Genomic DNA, 17,811 nt, shown 5'->3' on the forward strand with positions numbered 1-17,811 from the left:
ACCCAAATTACCTGATCAAAACATGGTCAAAACACTTGACTAGGCATTTCTCCAAAGAGGATATACAAGTGGCCAACTAGCTTATGAAAAGATACTCAACATCACTGATCATTAGAGGAATGTAAATCAAAATAACAGTAGGATATTACCTCACATTCATTTTATAGTGGCCATCATGATGGCCACTATAAAATGCGTGCATGCACACACACACACACACACACACACACACACACGCATGCAGAAAATAACCTGCGTTGGCAGGAATGTGAAGAAATTGGAAACTTTGAGCACTGTTGGTGGAAGCATAAAATAGTGAATCTGCTGTGGAAAACAGTATATGGAGTTTCTTTCAAAAGCAAGAAATAGATTTACCATATGATCCAGCAAACTCACTTCTGGTTTTATATCCCAAAGAACTGAAAGCAGGATTTTTTTTTTTTTTTTTTTTTGAAAGCAGGATTTTGAAGAGATATTTGCACATCCATATTCACTGCAGCATTCTTTACAATAGCCAAGGGATGGATGCAACCCAAATGTCCACAGACAGAGGAATGGAAAAAGAAAATGTGGTCTATACATACAATGGAGTATTATTCAGCCTTAGAAAAGAGGGTACTTCTGGACTTTATGCTAAGTGAAATAAGTCAGTCACAAAAAGACAGACACTGTGTGCTCCCCCCTATATGAGATATCTGAAGTAGTCAAATACATAGAAACAGAAAAAGAACAGTGGTTGCCTGTGGCTAGGGTGGGGAGGGAAAAAGTGAGGAGTTGTTAAAGTGTAGAATTTCAGTTCTGCTGATAAAAACGTGCCAGAGATCTGTTGCACAGCTAACAGCCTGCATATAACAGCCACTGAACTGTATACTGGTTAAGGGTTATGATGGTAAACTTAATGCTCTGTGCTTTTTACGATAATTAAAGATTTTTGAGGGAGAAATTTGGGGTTAAGAACCCTGGGGCTTTTGAGAACCTCCTGCCTTGAAGGGGAAGCTCTGGGCTCGATAAGTACAAAGTGCAGGTGGTCTGAGGGTTCATTTCCTGTTTCCAATCAGCCTGCTTCAGCCTCGGGTAGTTACTCTTGGGGCCTTTGAGAGGGGGGTGGAGGTCCAAAGCCCCAGTGATTCTGGAGAGTAGAGAGGCCAAGGTGGGTTAGGGCTCACCTGGATAATCCACCATAACCTTCCCATCAATATCTTTAATGGAATCACATCAGCAAAGTCCCGTCTTTGTAAGGTAACATTCACAGGTTCCAGGGATTACAACAGTGATGTCTTAGTGGGTAATCATTCAGCCTACCATACTGTCTATCTCCTGTTCATCAGATCTTGGGGGTTCTCCCCCCACAGTGGCCTCCTGTGTGGAAAGAGCATATTTCAATGTCCTTAATAAGGTCCTACTTCAAAGGGCTTCACATGTGGTTACCACGCCAGCTCCGCCCAGTTTCTCCCGTTTCTAGTGAAGCTGCGGCGGCCTGTATTTGGCGCCATCTGGTGGACACAGCGTGCCACAGCAGGTGTGCGTCCAATAGAAATACAGTACAAGCCAGGTATGTAATTTTTCATTTTTTAATAGCCATATTGAAAAAGAGGTGAAAATTATTTCAATAGTATAGCTTATCTAACCCAATGTATCTAAAACACACTCATTTTGACATGTAATCCACAACAAAAACAGCGAGTACTTTCAAATCTTTGTTTCATACTAAGCCTTCGAAGTCTGGCGGGTATTTGACACTTAACAGCACCTCTCAGTTCACACCAGCCACATTTCAAGTGCTCAGAAGTCACACGTAGCGGTTGAATGCCATATTGGACAGCACAGAGCTAGAGGAAGATTGAGGGGCAGAGAGAGGGATGAGTGGAGGGCAGGTGGGGGGAGGGAACTCTGAGAAGGGATACAGCCTGGGGGAGGGGTTGGCCTGGCCATAAAGGCCAAGAGGCAGTGGCATTAACATGTCCACGTGTGTGCACACACGAGATGGGCCTTTGCACGCCTCCCATACACGCATTCAATATGCAACAGAACCACAAATGTGATCTCCCCCCAGAATCACCCTCCTCTGTGTCCCAGTCCCCCAGTCCCGAGGATTAAACTCCTCCCCACCCCAGCCCTGCCCATCGGTCTCCTGAGCCTCCCTCCCCCGGGGCTCTCCTCCCCTCCCCACAGCCCTGCCTGGTCCAGCCCCATCCTAGCCCACCAGGGTCCTCTACTGACCAACACTGTAGCTTTTTGAAATATAATTCACACATCATAAAATTCACCCTTTTAGACTTCCCTGGCCGTCCAGTGGTTAAGATTCCGCTCTTCTAATGCAGGGGTTGCAGGTTGGATCCCTGGTCGGAGAAATAAGATCCCACATGCCACGTGGCATGGTCAAAAAACAAAAAATTATAAAAAAATAAATAAGATAAAATTCACCCTTTTAAAGTATAGAATTCAGTGGTTATAGTGTATTCATGTTGGACAACCATCACTGTAACTAACTCCAGAACATTTTCATCATCTCAAAATAAAACCTTGTGCCCATTAAGCAACATTCCTCATTCTCCCCTCCTCTCCGCCCCTGGCAGCCACTAAGCTACTTTCTCTATGGAGTTGCCTCTTTTGGATATTTTGTATAAATGAAATCATACCATATGTGGCCTTGTATCTGGCTTCCTTAGTGTAGCATAATGTTTTCAAGGTTCATCCATAATGTGGTGTGTATCAGTCCTTCATTCCTTTTAATGGCTGAATAATGTACAATTGTATGGATACATGACATGTTGCTTACCCATTCATCCTTGCCTTTGCCTTAGGAGACAAATCCAAAAAAAATTATTGCTGTGATTTATATCAAAAAGTGTTCTGCCTATGTTTTCTTCTAGGTGTTTTTGACTTCAGATCTTACACTTAGGTCTTTAATCCATTTTGAGTTTACTTTTGTGTATAGTGTTAGAAAATGTCCTAATTTTATTCATTTACATGAGTTGTCCAGTTTTCCCATTTACTGAAGAGACTGTCTTTTCCCCTTTGTATATTCTTGCCCTTTGTATATTAATTTTTTTAAATTAATTAATTATTTATTTTGGCTGCACCAGGTCTCAGTTGCAGCATGTGGGATCTTCCTCGTGGCATGTGGGATCTTTTTTTTTTTTAATTGCGGCACGCAGACTTCTTAATTGTGGCATGCATGCGAGATCTAGTTCGCCAACCAGGGATCGAACCAGGGCCCCTTGCATTGGGAGCACAGAGTCTCACCCCCTGGACCACCAGGGAAGTCCCCGTCATACATTATCCCCGCAGACTGCAGATTCATGTGCAAAATACATGCTGTCATTGCTTAAAATAACTGAGTTTGGGGGTTGTTTGTTATGCAGCAGTAGATAGCTGCAGCAATGCTCATCCTGCTGGTCCATGGACCGCATTTTGAGTAGCAAGAAGCTAGATCACTAGACCTTCTAGGACTTTCGCATGTGCAATTTTCCTTCTTGTTACTCTTTTCCATTCTCTTTCTCTGCTTGGCCCATATTTACTTATTCCTTAGGTTCTTTTCCAAGAACACTTTCCTGATGTTTCAGGCTGGGCCTCTTGCCTTATCTGAATCCTCTCCCCTCCTGCTCCATGCTCCCCGGTGAGGAAAAATGCACGCTTACATTTTTGCAATTCTTCTTCAAAACACTTTCTATTTGGGAGTGAGGATATTCCCAGAGAAGTGAGATGTTGGCAGATGGGGGAGTCCGTGCTCCCCCATCCCGGCCCTGATCATCTTAGCTGTCTCTGTGTGTTAAGGGGTCCCCCCACCTTGCTGGGCTGGGAGCTCCAGAGGGCAGACTTGGTGCTGACTTGATCATTACTGGATGTAGCTCAGTAAGTTGGCATTGAGAAGGACAGTACTGGGGAGGGGGAGCTGACCACATTCACCCAAGCTTCCCTGAGTGTTTGACTGAGGTGATTCCCCCATAGATGTCACCTCTAGGGCCCAGGACATGGCCCAGAGCAACTCCCACCCAGACATCAGGGGCCACCCACCATGCTGTTCTTGAACAGTAAGCATTCCCTCCCAAGTCGCCCCCTCGTCTCCTGTCTGTGCCTCCCTTCCTCCCGGTCTCTTTCTCCCCAAGAGGCAGAGTACCTTGGCATTTGTGAAGCATGACCCAGACCTTGTGGCCATGGAGCCCCACCTCCCCAGCCCTGGTGACCCCCACGGACTCAATGTAGCTGCCAAGAGACCAGGACTGCCCCCAGCCTCTTTCTAGAGTGCCCAGTATCGGAGAGGGGGCTCTGCTTTGTCTTTCCCCTTCCCTGGGTATTGGGGTCTGACTTACAGCATTCTCCCCAGCACCACGCCCTACAGGAGAACTCCCAGCGGCTGCAGACCTGGCTAAGGTAGGCAAAGGAGGACCAGTTTGAGGATGGAGCCCAAACCCCCAAACCCCTCGAGTCTTGGGTGACTCCAGTGCACAAAAAGAAGCAGAGTATTTTTAAATTTTATTTTATTTATTTATTTTTGTCTGTGTTGGGTCTTCGTTGCAGTGCGCGGGCTTCTCACTGAAGTGGCTTCTCTTGTTCTAGGCGCGCGGGCTTCAGTAGTTGTGGCTCGCGGGCTCTAGAGTAGAAGCAGGTTTTTCTGAAGACAGAAATCCCCACGGACAGGAATTCAGCACCTGCCAGCATCTCACTTCTCTGGGAATATCCTCACTCCCAACCAGAAAATTGTTTTGAAGAATCGAAGAAACGCAAGCGTGTATTTTTCCTCACTGGGAGTAATGGTTTTATGAAGAATGTCCAAATGTCTTCCCAGAAGAGCTGTCTCTCCTCAGGCTGGAGCCCTCCACCTGCTGTCTTAGGCATCTTTTCTACAAATGTGGACCTGGGCAGGAGTTATATTTGCAGCCCTGCTTCTATCTGCCTGTCTCCTGAAGGTGGCGCTGTAACACAATTGCAACGCGTCTGGGAATATCGAGGAAACCTCGCCGCTCATCTGCTCACACCCACATTCCTTTTTCAAACGTCTGAAATAGTGCAGTGCAAGAGAAATACAGTGGGAGCTACTTATGTAACTTTAAGCTTTCTAGCAGTCATATTTTAAGATGTAAAAAGAAATAGATGAATAAGCACAGGAAAAGATGCTCAACATCATCAGTCATTAGGGAAATGCAAATCAAAACCACAATGAGGTATCACCTCACAGACATTAGGATGGCTATCATGAAAAAAGGAAAAAGAAAAAAAAAGAAAATAACGTGTTGGCGAGGAGGTGGAAAGTTGGAACTCTTGTGCACTGTTGGTGGGAATGACAAATGGTACAGCCAACAGTATGGCACTTCCTCAAATAATTACACAGAGACTTACCATACAATCCAGGAATTCCAATTCTGGGGTACATACCCAAAAGAATTGAAAGCAGAGACTTGGACAGATATTTGTACACCCTTGTTCAGAGCAACGTATTTCACCACAGCCAAAAAAGGTAGAAACAACCCAAGGGCCCATCGACAAGTAAAATGTGGTTGTACATACCACATGTATGGAATATTATTCAGGCTTAAAAAGGAAGGAAATTCTGATACACACTGCAACATGGATGAACCCTGAGGACATTATGCTAAGTGATATAGGCCAGTCACGAAAAGACAAATACTGTGTGATCCCACTTACATGAAGTCCCTAGAGTAGGCAAATTCATAGAGACACAAAGTAGAAGGGTGGTTGCCAGGGGCTGGGGGAGGGGGAATGGGGACTTGTTGTTTAAGGGGTACAGTTTCCGTTTTGCAAGATGAAAACACGTTCACACAACAACGTGAATATATTTCACACTACTGAATTGTACACTTAAAAAATAGTCAGAATGGTAACTTTTATGTTATATGTATTTTACCACAGTAAGAGTTTACAAACAGGTGAGAAATTAGCTTTAGTCACATTTTTATTTATCCCAGAATATTATCATTTCAAATATTATCATTTCAAAATGTAATTAATTTTTACGATTATTGAAATGTTGTCTATTCTTTTTATCACACCCAACTTGGAAATTCAGCGTGTATTTTACACGTACAGCACACCTCAGTCAGACCTAGCCACTTTTCAAGCACTTAATAGCCATCTGCACGCATCTCCATCATATTTGCAAAGACCCACGCCTCCCCTGCAACACACCTGCAGCACATCTGCAAATACACCTAGAGTTTCTCTGCAAGCCTCCCACATCCCCTGCAAACATGCCCGCAGCTCAGGGGCCCACCCCTCAATCTAATCTCCGACATTTTCAGAGAAAGCACTCAAGGAGCGCGTGCCAATGCCAAATCGACGTTTGCAGGTTGATTTGACCTGCAAATCTCCCCATCTTCTTGGCATAAATTTGCATACTATTCATGGGTCCAAAAGCACAGCAGCAGGGCCTCAGATAGTCATTTCAAAGTCGGGGAGGCGGTGACCTGGGGCTGGACCGCAGGCCCCCTCCTGCTTCCCTTCCAGCTCTCTGTCCTCCTCCTCTTCCAGGAAGGTGATCAGTTCCTCTTGAAGTGCCCCCATCTCCAAGCCCAGGCTGCATAGCTGGCCCAGCAGCTGGACATCCACTAGGCGGAGGTTCACCTGCGGGTGGGAAGGGGGAGTCATGGGCATCCCACCCCAGAGGGCAAGGGGTTAGTGTGCCTCTGCCATGAAACCTGCGTGGAAGCAGGTCTCAGCTCAAGTCCCAGAAAAGATTCTTTGCCTGACCAAACTTTACTCAGGATCCTGAACCTTTTCCTAGGCCCATCAGCACTTCTTTGTAAAATCCAGTTTTAGCAAGAATCCCCCCTCCTCCTTATTTGATCGGGTTCCTCACCCTCCACCCTCCCCCAGGTGATGGCGGCTCACCCTGACCTGCCTTCAGGAAGAATCCTGCTAGATAGGTTGAGCCAGAATCCCCCCTATACCCCTGATGTTTCCTCCTTGGAATTTTCTACCCCCTGACCCCTCTCCTGCTCCTTGGCTGTAAATTCCCCCTTGCCCATGCTGTATTCAGAGCTGAGCCCAATCTCTCTCCTCTACTGCAAAATCCCCATCACAGCAGTCTTCATACCTAGAGCCTTGCCATCTTTAACAGGTGTCATAAATTACTTTCTCTTTAACAGTCCTGGCCCACAGCACCACAGGTGGGATCCTCACTGTGTCCCGGGACTCTGCCATCCTACTTCTGTCTCTGCCCTGTCTCCCTTTGTCTTGGTCTCTCCATTTCATTGTCCCTCGCTGTCTCCATCTCTCTTGTTCTTTCTCTGTGTCTTGAGCCTTAGTCTCTTTGTCTCTCTTCTTGGGTCTCCCTCTCTTGTGATCTGTCTCCATCTCTTTGTCTCTACTTGGCTGTCTCTGTCTGTCTCTGTCCTTCCATATCCCTGTCTTTCTGTCTGTCTCTATTTTTCTGCCCTTGCCTTGGACTGTCTCCACCTCTCTGTCTTTCAGATTTAATGAGTCTGTCCTCGTTGCGGCTCTCAATCTCTGCTTTCCATCTCTTTTTCGGGGTCTCTCTGTCTCTGCCTCTCTCTAGTCCTGTCTCTCACTCTTTGTGTCTTTCTGTGTCTCTGTCTATGTCCATCGTTCTCTGGGTGTGTCTGTGTCTGCCTCTGCCTCTATTTCTCTATTCCTGTCTCTGACTTTCTTTCAATCTCTGGCCCTTTTTACTTACATTCATTCCTATTCATTTATCCACTCCCCCCACCCCATCCATCTCTTACCCCTCCAAACCCCTCACTCACCAGCTCCTTCCAGAGCCACAGCAGACTCTCCCTGGCACCTCCAGTGTCAGCCCCTGGGAACATGAGGGTCTGATCCACCCTCTTCACTGGGGGCACCACCCTCAGGGCCCGCGGGGGTGGGCCCAGCCCTGGGGGCACCAGTCCAGCCTGCCTCAGCTGCTTCCACAGCTCCATAGTCTCTGAGCAGTGGCAGCCAGGAGCAGGAAGTAGCAAGGTCCAGAGTGACCCAGTCCCCTGGGGAGCCGGGGGCTGGGTGTGGGGAGTAAAGGGCAGTGGGGGGTAGGAGAGGGCCAGCCCCACCCCCTCGGGCCACCCAAAGTCCATTCTCCACTGAGAATCAGCAGCTTCGTGTGTTTTTGTTTTGTTTTCATCAAAGTCTAACCTTAACTCTGCTCACAGGGATCCAACCTCAGCCCCTCTGGCGGAGGTCAAACTCCACCTCTCCCGGCCTCTTCTCAGGCCTGACCCCTCCCCAGTGTGTGGATGCCCGGCCTCACCTCGTCCCACCCCCTCCTGGGTCCCACCCACTCCTCCCCAGCCTCCCCTGCAGCCCTCTTCTCCGCTTGATCTCTGGCTTTCCCTGGCTTGGTCCTTGCCAGTCTTCTCCACTCGGGCCCTCCCAGGGCTTCCCAGACAATGTGCCTGAGGAGCCAGGAGTGGCTTCCGAGAAAACAATCCCTTGGCCAGGGTGCCTCGGTGTCCAGGCTGTTGGCCCACAGCTGAGCAGCCAGTTCTGCCGACCCTAGACTTGCCCAGAGACATTATCACTAGCAGCTTGGGCCCGTCATGGAGAAGGTGGGGAGGCACTGCGGGCCTCCCTCCGCTAGAACCCCTCTTGCAGGGGTGTTAAAATTCCACCTATATGCCAATGGCTCCCAAGTCTCCCAAGTCTCTGACTCCAGTCCTGACCTCCAGACCACTACTCAGCATCTCCTGCTGGACGTCTCAGGCATCTCAGGGTGAATGTAGTCAAAACAGAGCTCTCAGCTGGGATCTACCCCACTGTCTTGGTTTCCTATTGCTGTTGTAACAAGTGACCACAAACTTAGTGGCTTAAAACAACACAGACTTATTATCTTACAGTTCTAGAGGTCAGAAGTCTAAAGTGTGTCCACAGGTCTGGGTTCCTTCTGGAGGCTGTGGGGGAGAATCCATTTCCTAGCCTTTCCCAGTTTCCAGAAGCCACCTGCATTCATTGGCTCATACGCCCTTCCCTGCATCATTCCAACCTCTTGCACCTGTCATCACATCCTCTACTTACTGACTTTCCTGCCTCCATCTAAATAGGACTCTGGGACTTCCCCGGAGGTCCAGTGGCTAAGACCCTGCACTCCCAGCGCAGGGGGGCCCGGGGTTCGATCCCAGGTCGGGGAACTAAAATCCCACATGAGGCAACTAAGAGTTCGCACGCCACAACTAAAGATCCTGAATGCTGCAACTAAGACCTGGCGCAGACAAATAAATAAATAAATATTTTAAAATAAATAAATATATAAGTAAATAGGACTCTTGTGGGACTTCCCTGGCGGTCCACCGGTTAAGACTCTGCACTTCCACTTCAGGGGTCACAGGTTCGATCCCTGGTCAGGGAACTAAGATTCCCACATGCTGTGCAGCGTGGCCAAAAAAAAGGAAAATAGAACCCTTGGGACTTCCCTGGTGGCGCAGTGGTTAAGAATCCGCCTGCCAATGCAGGGGACATTGGTTCGTGCCTTGGTCTGGGAAGATCCCACATGCCGCGAAGCAACTAAACCCGGGAGCCACAACTACTGAAGCCCGCGCGCCTAGAGCCCGTGCTTCTCAACAAAGAGAAACCACCGCAATGAGAAGCTTGTGGACCGCAACGAAGAGTAGCCCCTGCTCGCTGCAACTAGAGAAAGCCTGTGTGCAGCAACGAAGCCCCAACGCAGCCAAAAATAAATAAATAAACATAAATACATTTATAAAGAAAAAAAAAATAGAACTCTTGTGATTACATTGGGCCTGTCGGGATTATCCAGGATAATCTCCCCATCTCAAGATTCTTAATCACATCTTCCCTTTACCATACAATGTAACATATTCACGAGTTCCAGGAGTCAGGATGTGGACATTTGGGGGGCGGGGGAACTATTCAGCCTACCACACCTACCCTTCCATACCTGCTACTTTCCCAGTTTCCCCCTCTCCAAAAATGGCATCGCTATCCTTTTAGTTTCTCGAACTATTGGCTCTGTCTTCAAAACAGACTCATAGGGGCTTCCCTGGTGGCGCAGTGGTTGAGAGTCTGCCTGCCGATGCAGGGGACATGGGTTCGTGCCCCGGTCCGGGAGGATCCCACGTACCACCGAGCAGCTGGGCCCATGAGCCATGGCTGCTGGGCCTGCGCGTCCGGAGCCTGTGCTCCGCAACGGGAGAGGCCGTGTCAGCGAGAGGCCCGCGTACCGCAAAAAAAAAAAAAAAAAAGGCTCATAATCTGAGCACTTAGCACTTCCACTGCCCAGTCCCTGCTGCTGCCCCCATTCATCTCTTGTCTGGACGACTGCAGTAGCCTCTTTGCTGGCTCCGTTCTTCCCCCCTTGCTCTCTAAGGTCTGTTCTCCACCTGGCAGAAATGATCTTTACAAAATGTAAATCAGATCGTGGCATGCCCCAGCGAATGGAATAAAGCAGTTTCTTGCTAACCTCTCTGACCCAGTCTCCCACCTCTCTCTCTGCAAGCTGGGCCCACCTCTGGGCCTTTGCACTGGCTGTACCTCTCTGCCTGAAACACTTTTCCCCCAGATCTTTGTTTTTGTTTTTTGTTTTTGCGGTACGAAGGCCTCTCACTGCTGCAGCCTCTCCCGCTGCGGAGCACAGACTCCGGACGCGCAGGCCCAGCGTCCATGGCTCACGGGCCCAGCTGCTCGGTGGTACGTGGGATCCTCCCGGACCGGGGCACGAACCCGCGTTCCCTGCATCGGCAGGCGGACTCTCAACCACTGCGCCACCAGGGAAGCCCTCCCCCAGATCTTTGAATGGCTGTTTCCTTGTTATCCTTCACCTCCACTTAAATGTCACCACTTCACAGAGGTCTTTGCTCATGGCCCTGTGCCCCAGTCACTCCCTGTTATATTGCCTGTTTTTATTTGCCTCTTATCAAACACTGTCTGAAATTATCTTGCTTATTCATGTGTTTCTTATCTAGCCTCTTCCTGCCTGGAATGTCGACTCCCTGAGAAAGAGTCTTGGTCCCATGGCAACCTCACTACTGCAACAGTGCCTGCCACGTGGTAGGACTCAGTAAATATTTGTAGAAGGAATGAATGAGTAATTCTATCCACAAGACTTCATATTGAATTTTCACATTAAGATGTAGCCTGGAACTCCAAACTGAAATTGCCAACACATCACAATACTAGTCTTGAGATCTCACCTCTATCCTTTACCCTGAGGTCTAACCTCACCATCTACTGGACGCTTCCCTTCCCTGACCCTGCTTTAAAGACGAGGCGGACAGTTTCTCAACGCATCATTCCCTGTTCTAAGGAGGTAGCAAGTTAGAGGTAGAAGAACAGGGAACCTCAGGCGGACTAAAAGTGCAGTCGGAGGGAAGGATGGTATTCCGACAGGAAGAACTGCCCACGCTCTCCTAGGGAAAGGCTGCCGTGTCCCATTTTAAGGCCCATGGCAGAGGGAGCTCCAAGCGATCCCTAAACCCGAGAAGAGTAATAAATGTGTGCTCCTTTAGGAGGAGGGCTGGAAAAACGGAGGGGGCGTGGCCATAAGAGAAGGCGCCCAACCCTGAACCCGGTGGGTTAGGTAAGAAAAGACCAGCCCCTTCCGGTTACGTAATCCTAGCGAGATGGCGGCCTCCGGGGCGGTAAGTGAACGGAGCTTCTGGAGCCCCCCCAATTGGTGTCCGCTCTGCTTTCAGGGCCTCTGTCGGCACCCAGGGACCAAGTAGCGAGGGGGAGCAGGGGGCCTCTCCCGCTAGGCGTCGAGCTGGGCCTACGGAGACGGGTAGCCGTCGGGGGCCGGGAAGGATCGGTGAGGCTCACAGGCCGCAGAGGAGAGAAACCAGTGGCAACCAATGGGGAAGCAGCGCGTGCGGTCCGAGAAAGCGCGCCCAGCCAATCAGAGGGAGGGATCCGACTGCGAGCTCCTGGAGCCGAGGGGCTGGCGAGAGTGAGACCTGCAAGGGTTGAGGGTTTGGGAGGGATTGGCAGAGAAACTGGGATTTGAGGTGCAAGGGTAGGGAACCAAAGGTGAGGGAAACTCATGGGAGAGTTAGAAATTTTGATGGAAAATCAAAGGGATGATGGGGGGTGGGGGCAGGACCCAAGAGGTGAATTTGGGAATTCTAAGGGAAGGACCTAGGGGAAATCAAGGGGAGGATTTGCCATATTGTGGAGAGAATTTAGAAGGAATTGGGCAAAATCAAGGAATGGGCCTAGGAAAACTTAAAGTAAGAGGTTGGGAACTTAAGAGGAATTTTAAGGGAAAGTAAGGATTTGGACAAAATTATCGGGAGAACTTGGTTAAAGCAAAAAGATATTGAGGCAGACTAAGAGAAAAGTTTGGAGGGGAAATTGAAGGAAGAGTTTGGGAGCTTTAAGAGATAAGCTAAGGGTGGTTTGAAGAGAAATTAAGATTATATTTGGGGGAAAGGAATGCGTTATTCAGGAAGTCTGGTGGGATTTGGATAAAATTAAGGGGAGAATTTGTGGGACATTAAGAATTCAGATAATAGAGGTTTTGAGAGAAAGTGAGGACTTAGGGGGAAATTGGGAGAATTTAGGAAAACCAAGACGTTTTGGCCAAATCAAAGAGAATTTAAGGTTGATTAAGGGGAGGAACTTGGAGGAAACATGGGGAAATTTTATGGATCTGAAAGAATTGGAAGTTCTAAGAGAAGAATTAAGTGAGCAGGGAAGCACTGAGGAGGGGAGATTTGGGAGCAAAAGCAGGGGGACCTGGCTGTGTGTCTCACAGGAGGCTCCGGGCTCAGCCTCTCCTCCCCTCTCCTCCTCCCCAGTCCCTTCGCCTGGTGGCTCCAGTATGGAACAGGGGTACCAGCGGCATCCGTGGCCTGAGCAGGTCAGTGGACCCGGAGGGCAGTCAGAGGAAGGGGAGGACGCTGCTCCAGTTCCTGGCTGACCACTTCTATGATGTGGAGGCTGTGAGGGAGTACCTGCTCCAGAAGCAGGTGTTGAAGGTGCTCCGGAAAAATCGGTGAGAACCCTTGGCCTGCACGACCCTGCTGTTCAGGCCTCCCCAGTCAGTGCCCACCCTGCCCTTGCCACTCCTGGCAGCCCTGGGGCTTCCAGTGCCAGCCTTGCCCACTTGCATCTTCGTCTCCGGCCCACACACTTCCCAAGCCCTCCGGCTCACAGACGCAGCCCAATGCCCATCTCTTCTTGGAGGTCTCGCTGGCACTTCAGACCTAACGTGACTAACCCTTGGTTTCCCCCGTAAAAAGTCTTCTCACCCCCAAGCCTTCTCCATCCCAGTCAACGGCACCATTGCTTACCCAGTTGTTCAGACCACATTCTAAGGAATCCCTGATTCCTCTCTTTGCATCCCTTCCCTCCACATCCAGTCCATCAATAAAATACCAGAATATCCCAAATTTGACCAGTGGTCGGTCACCTCCTCGCTGTTTATAGCCTGGTCTGAGCCCTTTCATTTTATGGTTCAATTACTGCCGTCATCTCCTAACTGGTCACCTTTTGCCCCTGTTATAGTCTACACAGCAGCCAGAGGACTCTTAAGAAAGGGAAACAGATAACATTACTACTTCGTTTAAAACCCTCAAATGGGGTCTTCCGTGGCAGTCCAGTGGTTAAGACTTTGCCTTCCAATACAGGGGGTGCAGGTTCAGTCCCTGGTCGTGGAGCTAAGATCCCTCATGTCTCGTGGCCAAAAGACCAAAACATAAAACAGAAGCATTATTATAACAAATACAATAAAGACTTTAAAAATGGTCCACATCAAAAAAAAAAACTTAAAAAAAAACCCCTCAAATGGTTTCCAACCGCAACTAGAATAAAAGCCAAACTCTAAAGGCCGAAAACCTGGCCCCTACTGAGCTCTGAGAGTGCTACCAGGGACACCCCTCACCCCCGCTAGCTCGGTGTCCTTATTGCTATTCGTTCAACCATCGTAATTCAAGCCCTGAGCCTTTGCACTAGCTGTTCCCTTAGCCTGGCAGATTCTTACCTTGGCCTCTGCATTCCTTCCCACACTCAAGTCTCTGCTCAAGTGTCACCTCTTCCGAGCAGCATTTCTTAACACCCAAATTAAATTAGCCTCCTCTATCCCTACCCCTGACCCAAGCCACTCCTGGTCTGTCCCTTGGTGTTAATTTTATCACAGAATTGACACTCTGCAATTTGTTTTTACTTCCCAGTTACCTGTTTCCCCGGTGAAATAACTTCACAAGGGCAGGGACACTAACCTGCCTTTTGATTACCGCTGTCCCCCAGTGCCCAGCACTTCACAGGCCCTCAGTAAACATTTGCAGTCTTTCCTGCTTGCCAGTCTCAGTCCTGTGCTGTGGACTCTGACCCTCTCAGCTGCACTGGGGCCTGGCGAGGGGTGTGGTGTTCCCAAGGCTCACCCTCGGCTACTGTTCTCCCGGCAGGTCCTTCACCTACATCAAGGAGCGATATGGCCCCTACGTCGCAGGTGCCTATTTCATCCTGAAGCAGGGAGGCGCAGTCAAGTATGATGGCAAAGGTGTCAGAATGGGGTTGGGGGAGGCGGGAGAGCGGCTCTCTAAGCCCCGGGCTCTTCAGTCAGTCAGACAGGCTTCCGTGCATGTCCTGCTGTCTGCCCCCTCCTGGCTGTGTGGCTGGGGACTTGTTCCTGACATCTGTAAAATGGGATGGTAGTTGTGTCTAACCTACAAGGTGCGCTGTAAAGATTCAAAGATACTTTGCAATCTGGACACTTGTCACAGGTCACAGGCTGGCTTAGCACGTGGCTCAGTCGGCGTTAGTGCGTCTTTTCCTTCCTCCTTTCCCCTCCTTTTTCTTGCCTTCCTCCTCCTCCCTTTGTTTTTCCCCTTTACTTTCCTTTTTTGAAAACAATTCATGTAGGCTTCATCTGTCCCTCATCTTGGTTCCAAGTAAAATTTTCACTTGGTTTGAGCACTTCCTCCAGCACCTTCCTTAGAAATGATGTACCTGTCTGAAAACATCTCAACTTTTGCCCATCTACAAGGATTCTTGTATAGCTCTTTTCTCTGTTCTCAGTAATCTCTTCGACCCTCAACTTCCAGGTATGTAAAATTGGCCAGATGTTCCATCTTTGATGGGGTTGTCAGGGGATCCAGTGAGACCAGACACATAAAGCCCTTAGTACAGGGCCTGGTGTGTAGTGAGTGTGCCATGTTCTCTTATTACGGGGCTGGGAGTGTTCTCAAGAGGTTGGTGGCCTGGGGGACCCTGCTGACACTCCCTCTCTCCCCTTCCAGGTTTCAGGACAAGGAGTGGATGCGGCCAAATGGGCGTGGTCTCTCTGGTGAGCTCTGGAAGCTCTGGGAGGTGCCTATAGAAGCTGTTGACGCCAGTGGCTGTGCCATCAACTACCAAGGCCTGGACAACGTCTGTGAGTAGGGTGTGGCGGGGAGGGGTGGAGATGGGCAAGGCTCTGCGCTTTCCCTTTCGTGGTGGGCTCCAGAAGGACCCTCAGCGCCGTCTGCCCTCTGCCCCTGCAGTGGCCCTGAAGGAGCTCCAGTCCCTGTCGCTGCAGTGCTGTCCCCACGTGGATGACTGGTGTCTCAGCCGCCTCCACCAGCTAGCCAACTCGCTACAGGAGCTCTCGCTGGCCGGCTGCCCCCGCATCTCTGAACGGGGCCTGGCCTGCCTCCACCACCTCCAGTGAGACCTCAGCTCAGGCTGGGCCCCCAGCCAGGGAGGGGCGCTCTTGGGCACTTCCCACATCCCTGCCTCCACAGTGGACCTAGAGTGTTTGTGGTGGGTCAGCACAGATGAGTGGCACAGGGAGCCTCTAGGAGGATGGGAGGACTCCTAGCCTGCCTTTCTTTTTGTTTTAATGAGACCCCAAGAAATGTACACTGTTGCAGAACAGTAGGAGCCAGCGGTGTCCGTTTGTAATGAACACGGTGGGTCTCACGTAGTTGAACAAAGATTTTTATTAGAAAGCTAGGGGTTAACATGGGGGTGGGTACGCCCCCATACACCCGCTGCCACAGACGCCATCCTCATGCGTGTCCTCACGCCCCAACCTTGCCTCCTCAGGAACCTCCGCAGACTGGACATCTCTCACCTTCCTGCCGTGTCCAACCCGGGCCTCACTCAGATCTTGGTGGAGGAGATGCTGCCCTACTGTGAGGTTCTGGGGGCTGACGGGGCCCAGGGCCTCAAGCTGCGGCCAGAGGAGCAGTCCCGCCACACAGCCCGCAGCCCCGTCCCTGCCTAGCCTTCGGGGCCCAGGGCCTCAAGCTGGGGCCAGAGGAGCAGTCCCGCCACACAGCCCGCAGCCCCGTCCCTGCCTAGCCTTCGGCCCCATCCGTGTGGAGCTGGGTCTCAGCCGGGCTGTGCTGAGAGGTTAACAGCTCACCCTTCTTCTAGCTTCCAGTTGGCTTCACTCACCTCGGGGGGTCGGGCTAGGATCAGAGGCATTGGCAGGTCAGAGGCAAGGGGAGTGAGGTGGCTTGTCCCCTACCGCGGGGGTGCTCTGGCTGGCTGCACCCTGGGGGGAAGCTCGCAGCTCCTGGCAGCCTGTCAGGCAGCCCTTTCCACACCATTCTCTCCTTCCCAGTTCCAGGAACCCCCTTCTCCTGCCTCTTCAGGCCTGGGGGAGGTAAGGGCTTCTGGCTTCAAGTAGCCTCAGGGAGTTGCACTCTCCCACAGCGCGCCCACCTCTATGTCAGAGAAACTTCTCGACTTTTCTCAGAAGACCCTTGTGGGATTATCTCACTTGAGTGTGCTACTGTTTCCTGCCAGGACCCGACTGATACAGAAGGTGCTATGGGCATTTTATAGGGATGGTTCTTCCCTGTGTGGGACGACTTAAGCTCACTGCAGGCTGAAGCATCCCTGGGCCACACCCACTAAATGCTGGGAGCATCCCAAGTCCCACAGTGTTCTCGCTTATTGAGTTACTGACTCAGCTCCAAATTCAGCTTGCTTGTTTGCTCTGAAAATTGATCTGGGCCTTTGAAATATTTTTCCTTTGCTAAGTGGCCTGATAAGGTTTGCCAGTAGAGGGCGCTCGAGAGACGTTCCTCGAGAGAGGCAAGGCTTTGCTTTCTGGCGGCGCTCAGGAGTGCCAGCTCAGCGGCCCTGCAGCACATGACTGCCCCGCGCACCTGCTTCCTGAAGCGTCAGGGGGTCAGCAGCTTCCCCGGCACCCACCACCCCTGACCTGGCAGTTCTATAGAACCTCCACTGACGCACCTCCCTGTGAATGCCTCTCCACCACACCCCTGAAAGTGGATTTCCAGTAAATTCCAAGGCACCTTACCAATGAATCTCCCTCCTTATTTCACTTTGCTGTGAAAGTCATTAATTCTCTGTATTAAACTTTTCCCTGTTCAAATTACCGTATGGTTTTTCTTCTCAACAGACTGGATCCAAACTGATAGAGTACTGGCATTTGGAGTGTTCCCAGAGATAAACACACAAAGATGGGATTTGGGGGTTGGTTTCATCCCGCCTTTGGCTTGAGTGCATTGCTAAGCTCCTTGGCAGTGGGAAAAGAGATATAAGAAATCCATGGGCTAAACGTCCATCGACAGATGAATGGATAAAGAAGATGTACATATATACAATGGAATATGAGCCATTAAAAAGAATGAAATAATGCCATTTGCAGCAACATGGATGGACCTGGAGATTATCATACTAAGTGAATTAAGTCAGACAGAGAAAAACATCATACGATATCACTTATATACAGAATCTAAAAAAAAAAATGATACAAATGAACTTAAAAAACAGGAACAGACTCACTTAGAGAACCAAGCTTAAGGTTACCAGGGGGGAAGCGTGCGGGGGAGGGATGGACTGGGAGTTTGAGCTTGACATGTACACACTGCTATATTTAAAATATCAATAGATAGGGAATTCCCTGGTGGTCCAGTGGTTAGGACTCCCGTG

The 17,811-nt window shown here is 49.9% G+C and overlaps 2 protein-coding genes across 2 annotated transcripts; one reads left to right on the top strand and one right to left on the bottom strand.

The window, feature by feature from the left end:
• Positions 1-5,828: 5,828 nt before the first annotated feature.
• On the bottom strand, positions 5,829-7,918 carry ERICH4 (glutamate rich 4). Its single transcript, XM_024768647.1, has 2 exons — positions 7,725-7,918; positions 5,829-6,582 (listed from the first exon to the last, which is right to left on the bottom strand). Exons 1-2 carry the CDS (start codon positions 7,896-7,898, stop codon positions 6,391-6,393), a joined length of 366 nt encoding a protein of 121 aa, XP_024624415.1. The 5' UTR covers positions 7,899-7,918; the 3' UTR covers positions 5,829-6,390.
• Positions 7,919-11,528: 3,610 nt separating this feature from the next.
• Positions 11,529-17,254, top strand: DMAC2 (distal membrane arm assembly component 2). The gene is made up of 6 exons (XM_024768816.1): positions 11,529-11,564; positions 12,720-12,916; positions 14,328-14,408; positions 15,162-15,295; positions 15,405-15,567; positions 15,949-17,254. The coding sequence occupies exons 1-6, from the start codon at positions 11,547-11,549 to the stop codon at positions 16,127-16,129; spliced, it is 774 nt and encodes a 257-aa protein (XP_024624584.1). The 5' UTR covers positions 11,529-11,546; the 3' UTR covers positions 16,130-17,254.
• Positions 17,255-17,811: the final 557 nt, after the last annotated feature.

The sequence above is a fragment of the Neophocaena asiaeorientalis genome, unplaced genomic scaffold (genome assembly GCF_003031525.2).
Source record: "Neophocaena asiaeorientalis asiaeorientalis breed wild unplaced genomic scaffold, Neophocaena_asiaeorientalis_V1.1 scaffold629, whole genome shotgun sequence".
Classification (NCBI taxonomy): Eukaryota; Metazoa; Chordata; class Mammalia; order Artiodactyla; family Phocoenidae; genus Neophocaena; species Neophocaena asiaeorientalis.